The following is a 7404-nucleotide window of genomic DNA, read 5'->3' as shown; positions in this document are numbered from 1 at the left end:
ACCGCGACACGACAGGAATTCACTTCAAAATAGTTCACCATTCACAATTGATTCGACATGGCCTGCCGGAGTTCCGTGCCTAGAGATATTGGCCTCAAAGACTGGCACCCTTTTCGGTATTTCTTTTTTGTATTAAATCTGTTGCCAAAGTACAAGGGAGACTCTCAGACTCTGCGTCCAGATGCTCTGAGAAGTGGGAGCCCAAACCACTCTTTTAAAGGTTTACAAGGGATGCCAAGAGCAGAGCCCCAAAAGCTGCCAATTAAAGCCTTTAAAAATAAAGCAAAGCTTCCAAAAGCTTTTAGAAATAACGCTTCTCTTCTTCCAAGCATTGCTAGTAAAATAAAGCAACTCAAAAGCTCTATCTCTCAGCTTTTGCATAGGATTCAACCGCTGTTTTTCCACAGCGCAAAACGCGAAATTCCGTACAGCATGCCACGTCAGCAGATTTAGCTTGAAATTCGGAAATCCTGCCATGTCAGCATTTCAGGGTGATTCTCGGAAATCTGCCTCGTCACTTGCCATGTCAGCATTTCAGCCAGCAGCCACAGTGTGTGTGTGTGTTTCTCCTGCCCCAGAAGGCTATGCCACGTCACCGGTTTGTGACAATTTTTGATGTTTGCTGACATCGAAGCTAATTCGTACTGGGTCCTTCCTTGCTGCAGAAGGGAATGTTCGAGGCGTACATGCTCTATTATTTATCGAAGCTTTTTTGGATAGAGGATTTTTAATCTCGAATTCAGCCCCCTTGTGAGCGTATTTTTCTTCCCCTTATATTGATTTTTTTTTTTTTCTGATTCTTCTCTTTCCGCCTACAATCATCTCAGCGGTCTCATGTGGAAATGGCCTTCTGCTTTCTCTTGGAAGACTGGGAAGGGATAGGGCCTTATTACTCAAGACTTTTGTGTAGTTTTTTGAGAGCATCCTCTGTGATCAGTAAGTTTTAGCCAATTTGCACATTTCAAGAAGTTCCGGTTAATGCAGAACCAAAAAGAGATAGAGAATAAGTCTCAGTTAGCATCTCAAGAAATATGATATTTCATCAGGTCTAGGCCATGAAGCAAGCAGGGATCTCAGTTTAGTGTAGGAAATACAAATACAAGGATTCTCACTACACCTCCAGGGTTACCAGTGCGCCATTCAGTATCAGGCCCTGCTTGCTTTAACATGGCCAGGCACACTAGTCTCTGTGCAGAATCTTTGAGTCCACCTTCACGGTTGGAGCAAGGAGCAATGTCGAAGATTAGTCAGACCTTCATCACCAAACAATTCTTCTTGCTCTTTAAAAGAGGAGAAGCACTGCTTGGTTTGGACGACAGTGGAATGTCAGTAATACAAACTCTGTGTATACATCTTAGTGGGACTCCTTTTGGATTTGGAGATCAGCTGGTTAGGGATTTTGAGTCTCCACTCATTCCAAAGGAGGAAATCATTGGTAATGTGACTGTTGGATGTTCTTGTAGCAAAGATCCTCGACTACTACTTTTCAGGTTGGTGCGTACTCCGTTTGGGTTTTGTTTATTTCTTTGAAGTTGATTGCAACTGTGCATACTAAATAGGGTTATGCTATGCTTACTGCTATGAACTGTTATGGACGATGTAGATTAAATCATAAAGCTTTTGATGTATTGTGCATTTCTCATTGATTTGATTTGATAAGTGTATCAGTTTTAAATCAAGGCTAAGTATTGTCCCTTAGTTTTATTGTTAACATCGTGGACATAACGGTGAGGGAGCTTGAATATATTAAGGGAGCTCTAATAGTACATGTCGATTTCTTGTGTTGGATTTAAGAAAAGGGAGTCGATTATCATTTACCTCAGATTGAGTAATGGGAGGTTTGTTATTATGTTGTCAGTGGTTGCAATTATTAACAAGAAGTTTGGACTTTTGAAGACAGACTCTTATCAGCAGATGGTATAGTTCACCATATATATTGTATTTCTAAGAAATTTTTGCTTTTTCTATAAAGGAGTAGATGCGATTCTTTGTGGTGCATGTGAATAGGTGTGGGCAACTATTGGCAGGATCTTACTTCATGTTGGAAGTCAAAAAAATTAAATGCATTGTAGATGAGGATACAAAGTTTGAGTTACGTCTCTTCTTCATTTATGGCAGAGTTTAGATTGAGAGGGAAATGCTGATAGAAGCTACTTATAGATTCTATATGAATTAATTTAAGGTCCTTGTATACATTTATTGACAATAATAGATTCAAAACTTCAATTTGTATTTCATAGCAATGTAACCTTAATTATTTTGTGAGGAACATAGAAAGGCATTTTTGTTGTCTCTCTTTTATATTTTGGTAAATGTGATGAGCGTTTGGATTGCCATTTAATCTTTGTTAGTCGAGATTATGATAAGTAGCTGTTGTTCTATAGACATAGATGGATTATTCTCAAATTAATCGCTTTGTATGTCATTGGTAAGGCAGTTATACTTGCGCTTGATCTTGAGAGAGGCACAATTATTTACCTTTATTCAGTGGTAGTTCAAATTTGGCACAAATCTGTGATTGGAGTCTATTGTTGAGCAATGCATACTCAAGCCACAGTTGTAAGTCATATATGAGAATCTCATGGATGTCGAGGTGAGTTTATCCCAATCTTATAAAGATTTGAAATAGTAAAGTGGCTCTCCAAGGATCTTTTCTGAGTCCTTGAACAATAGCTTCTTCAACAATAGGCCATCACTGGTCTGAGTTATCTTGCGTGTGTGCATATACCGTGAACCCATGCATGCCCGCATGAAAGCACACACAACAACTTGGGCTTCATGAAAGAGACATTACACCTTATATAAGATTCCTGGAGGCTGACATGCCCTGGAATATGTAAAATACATTAACAGGAATTGACAACATACATTCCTGACTTGCACTTTGCACTTTGCCTTGCTGTGAGGTGCTGGATAATGAAAGCTCTGACACATCACTGCAACCACTGATTTTTTTGTAGATGAAAAGATGTCCAAATGATGTACATGAAATTACATTGATAAGTGTACAAAGATACTACAGGAGATCAAGGTCACCGCCTCTATGGATCTTCCGGATGGCAGTGATGACATCACAGATTGATGGCCGGCGTGAAGGATTGTCATCCACGCAGCAGAATGCGATAGAGAGGTATCTCATCATCTCAGCCTCTCTCCTTTCAATGTCCATAGCCATGCCCATATCAGTAAGGTATGTGCTAGAGCTTGTGCTTGAAATTATGACTGCTCTACCTGATATACCCCCTCCTTGTAGCGCCCGCTGGTCGAGCACCTCCTTCGCCCTGCCTTCTCTCACTTTCCCTTGCACCCATCCAACTAAACCCTCGCCCCCCTGGTCCTCATATCCTCTCTTTTCACTGCCATTTCCTGAGGCTCCTAACGACCACGTAGGCTCCCTTCCAGTCACCAGCTCCAAAAGCACCACCCCGAAGCTGTATATGTCCCCGGGCTTGGTACATTGGAGGGACAGGCCGTACTCGGGCGGCACATAGCCAGGGGTCCCTGCCAACATTTCCGTACTATGATGTGTGTCATATGCGCTCATTAACCGTGCCATTCCGAAATCAGCGACTCGAGCTTCCAGAGCGTCGTCAAGGAGCACATTTGCTGTTTTGAGGTCTCGATGGATGATGTTTGGTAGGCACTCCCTATGTAAAAATTGTAGACCCCTGGCTATGCCTAGAGCAATCCTCTTCCGGCTATCCCAGCTAAGCCCCATTTTCACAGCGGGCTGGCCATTGGGATCATCTTGCTGGTTACTGTTGCTATGAAGCCACCTATCCAAGCTGCCGTTCTCCATATACTCATAGATGAGCAGCCTCTCATTATCTGCCTTGCAGTAACCCAACAAACAAATGAGGTTGGGGTGCTTGATCTTCCCTAATGTTGTCATCTCTGCGTTGAAATCTTTTGACTCACCATTCTTGTCAATCTGATGGCTAAGCTTCTTAACCGCGACTACAGTATTGTCATCCAAGGTGGCCTTGTAGACATCGCCGAATCCTCCACTGCCTATCTTGGTCTCTGCACTAAAGTCCTTAGTGGCCTCCTTGAGCTCTGTGTAGGATAGCTTGTGGAGTGGTGTGATTCTGAATGTGACAATGTTGATGCTGAGTGGCTTTCCAGTTCGTCTTCCCCAGACACTGTGAATGGTGCTGCTCGAGGTACTGATGGGTAGCTTGTCCATGGAGTTGTCATGCATCAGCTCCCTCACGTGCTGATGAGTGTTAGTCAAACAATGTGAGCACCTCATCAGACCTGCGATGAGGATCGCAAAGGCCACCAGAGAAACGATAATTGCAATCACTACTCCAAATGATGGCTGCTTATGGTGGAAGGACAAGCTTTCCATGGAGGCATGGGAATCCTCAAACGTGGAAGTCGCTGTATCACAAGGTGGAAGAGGTGTGCCACACAGGTAGGGGTTGTTGGCAAAGCTGGAAGCTGGAAAGGTGGGGAGCTTGCCAGAGTCGGGAATAGAGCCAGAAAGGTTGTTGTTGGAGAAGTCCAGCTGATTCATGATCCCAAGCATTGTTAGGCCAGGGGGGATCGGGCCTTCAAGGTGGTTATGGTCGAGATGGAGAATGGAGCAACGTATGAGATTGGCTAAGCTGAAGGGGATGGTGCCGGTGAGGTTGTTATGTGACGCTGCAAGCACGGTAAGGTAGGTCAGGGTACCCAATTCCTTTGGAATTTTTCCTCTAAGCTTGTTGTGACCAACATCCAGGTATGTATAACTGCCTCCTTCACTGGATCCTGGAGCGCCAGGGATGTAGTATGGGGCAATGTCTGCATAAAAACGTGTACGATTGCACATCTGAAAGTTTGGAATTCTGCTCAGCCTCGAAGGGCGAACTCCCCTCATAATCAGCACTGAACCCAAGCCATACTCTGTGCATCGGTCTCCATACAGATACTTGAAAAACGCAAACCGCAAGCCTTTGTTGAGCGTCCCTTTTATCACCTTCCCTGCTTGCTTGGTGAGCTCCATCGGAATGGTGCCCTCCAGTTTATTGCTACTTAGATCCACCCACACCAAATACCTGCACTCCCCAAGTGTGGGTGGGATTGTGCCTGACAGGGAGTTATTATTAAGATGCAGAAAATTAATTCTCTCCATAAGACCCAACTCTGGCGGAATGTGCCCGGTGAGGTGGTTGTTCGAGAGAGAGAGCCACTCTAAGCTGCTGCAGTTGGCGAGTGTAGGTGGGATAGTACCGTTGATAAGATTTACATTGAGTACGAGCAACCACAATTGGCTTGCTGCGCTACAGATGTCAGCGGGGATTTCCTGCTCGATGAAGTTGCCCCACATAACAATCTCTCGCATATTAGGCATAGAGGGAAGGGGTGTTGGGAAGGCGCGGGTAATAAAGTTGCAACTGACATCTATTGCAGCAAGGCTGTTGCAGCTCTCCAAGGGCACTGCTCCGGACAGTTCATTGTCTGCCAGTAGCAGTTCTCGGAGACTAGGGCTGCAGATAGTGCCAGGAATACTTCCTGTGAATGCATTCGCATTGAGGTCAAGTATTTTCAAGCTACTGGAGTTGGCGAGAGATAAAGGTAGAGGCCCTGTGAAGTTGTTGAAGCTCAGTAGAAGCTTTTGCAGAGCTGGCATTTGGCTTACTATAGCTTGAGGAAACTCTCCTGTAAGCCAATTGTCACCCAAATTCAACACTTGAAGAGAGGAGCAGCGTGCAAGAGAGGTGGGAATTTCTCCCACAAGGTCATTTGCTGAAAGATCCAGTACCTGAAGCTGCTGTAGAGAATTGCCAAAGCCGGGCGGTATTGCTCCTGTGAGATTGTTTTTGGAGATGGATAGCACTTCCAGATTTGATAGCTGGTTAAAGGTGGTGGGGATATTTCCTATGAAGGAGTTAAAGGAGATATTGACATGGCGCAGGCTCCTGCAAGTGGTGAGGGATGTGGGAATTGGGCCTGTGAGAAGGTTTTTAGAGAGATCCAACACACTCAGGTTGGAGCAACCGGCTGAAACAGATGTGAGGTTTGAGGAAGACATAAATGAGAAGGCTTCAGGAGCTATTGTGCTAGACAGAAAATTAAAGGAGATGTTGAGATGTTGTAGCGTACCGCATTGGCCGATACCCATTGGCAGGCTGCCTGAAAGGCTATTATGTGAGAGATCAAGCCATGACAAAGCGCCGCAGTGGCGGAAGATATCGGGGGAGAGCTCGCCAGAGAAATTGTTGTGGGAAAGGTCGAGCCTGCTGAGGAAGCCAGCGGTGTTAAGCGGCAGCGGCCCATTGAAGTAATTGCGAGAGACATTAAGGTGGGTGAGGGTCTTGCAGTTTTTCAAGGAGCTGAGGCTGGGGAAGCTGCCAACAAGGTTGTTGGAAGAAAGGTCAAGGATGGAGAGCGGGGCAGCGCTGCAGGTAGAAGCGATGACCTCCGGCTCTACAGCACCATAGAATGCATTGCCAGCTAGATGCAGCTCTTGCAGCTGGTCTAAGGATGTGAGCTGATCTGCGAGGCCAGAGAAAGGCGCAACAAGGGTGCAGCCGGTGAGGTTGACAGCAATGACACGGCCGTTGGAGCTGCAGGTGACGCCGAACCAGGAGCAGCTGTTGGAGTTGCGCTGCAGCGACCAATCAGAGAGGGCGCCAGAGGGGTCGGTGACGATGGATTGCTTGAAGTGGAGGAGGCGCGCGGTGTCAGCAAGGGTGACAGAACCGCCGCTGCCATTGCCATCGCCGGGGTCCTCCTGTGCGTGGATGGCGGAGAAGTAGTGGCCAGCGAAGAGGCAGAGAGTGAGGAGGTCCCATAGGCTAGTGATGGGGAGCTGCCAGCCGAAGCCCATGGCAGTTAGGGATGTGACAGCAGGGGCAGTCTCAAATCAGGCATTGCTGGATTGCAGTGGAGGGCAGGGGGCTGGGGAGATAGATCCGGGGGGGAGAGAGGGAGAGAGAGAGAGGAGTTTTAGCGGCCAGGGCCCAGGAGCACGCAGCCACCCGCTTGCCAAACATTGCTACAACCTTACGAAGCATGGCCTGCGTAAGCGCGTCCCCTCACCGTCCTGCGTCAACACGGCGCTTACTAAAAACAGCGGCCTTTCCTGGATTGCGGGGATCCTCTCCCGAGAAGCTCTTGCATTGCGCCAGAAGGCCCCGCACCCGCCCGTGCACTTCCTTGGCTCCGTCGTGATTTGCGCACGCCGAAAACTATAGTCTATATATGCTTCGTGTGTGCACGTGTGCATGACCCCTCCTTTGCTTAGAATAGAATATCCCCCGTTGTACTTCAAACTCGGTACGTGCACTTGGAACTCCCATAATATGTGTATGGAATATACTCTAGAGTACCGTGGGCCCCAACGCCTAAAATTGATAGGCATAGTAGAAATTTTTTGCGAGAGGCAATTGTCCAAGCCCCCTGTCATATGCTTTG

The 7404-nt window shown here is 46.6% G+C and overlaps 2 protein-coding genes across 2 annotated transcripts; one reads left to right on the top strand and one right to left on the bottom strand.

The window, feature by feature from the left end:
- Positions 1-423: 423 nt before the first annotated feature.
- Positions 424-2061, top strand: LOC147428401 (uncharacterized). The gene is made up of 4 exons (XM_086497587.1): positions 424-936; positions 1464-1490; positions 1859-1917; positions 2008-2061. Exons 1-4 carry the CDS (start codon positions 843-845, stop codon positions 2059-2061), a joined length of 234 nt encoding a protein of 77 aa, XP_086353713.1. The 5' UTR covers positions 424-842.
- Positions 2062-2967: 906 nt separating this feature from the next.
- Positions 2968-7105, bottom strand: LOC147428400 (serine/threonine-protein kinase BRI1-like 1). The gene has a single exon (XM_086496904.1). The coding sequence runs from the start codon at positions 6815-6817 to the stop codon at positions 3017-3019; it is 3801 nt and encodes a 1266-aa protein (XP_086353030.1). The 5' UTR covers positions 6818-7105; the 3' UTR covers positions 2968-3016.
- Positions 7106-7404: the final 299 nt, after the last annotated feature.

The sequence above is a fragment of the Adiantum capillus-veneris genome, chromosome 23, assembly GCF_014529385.1.
Source record: "Adiantum capillus-veneris isolate H3 chromosome 23, ASM1452938v2, whole genome shotgun sequence".
In the NCBI taxonomy this organism is placed as follows: Eukaryota; Viridiplantae; Streptophyta; class Polypodiopsida; order Polypodiales; family Pteridaceae; genus Adiantum; species Adiantum capillus-veneris.
The sequence above is the reverse complement of the archived record's forward strand: the minus strand, read 5'-3'. Positions and strand labels throughout refer to the sequence as shown.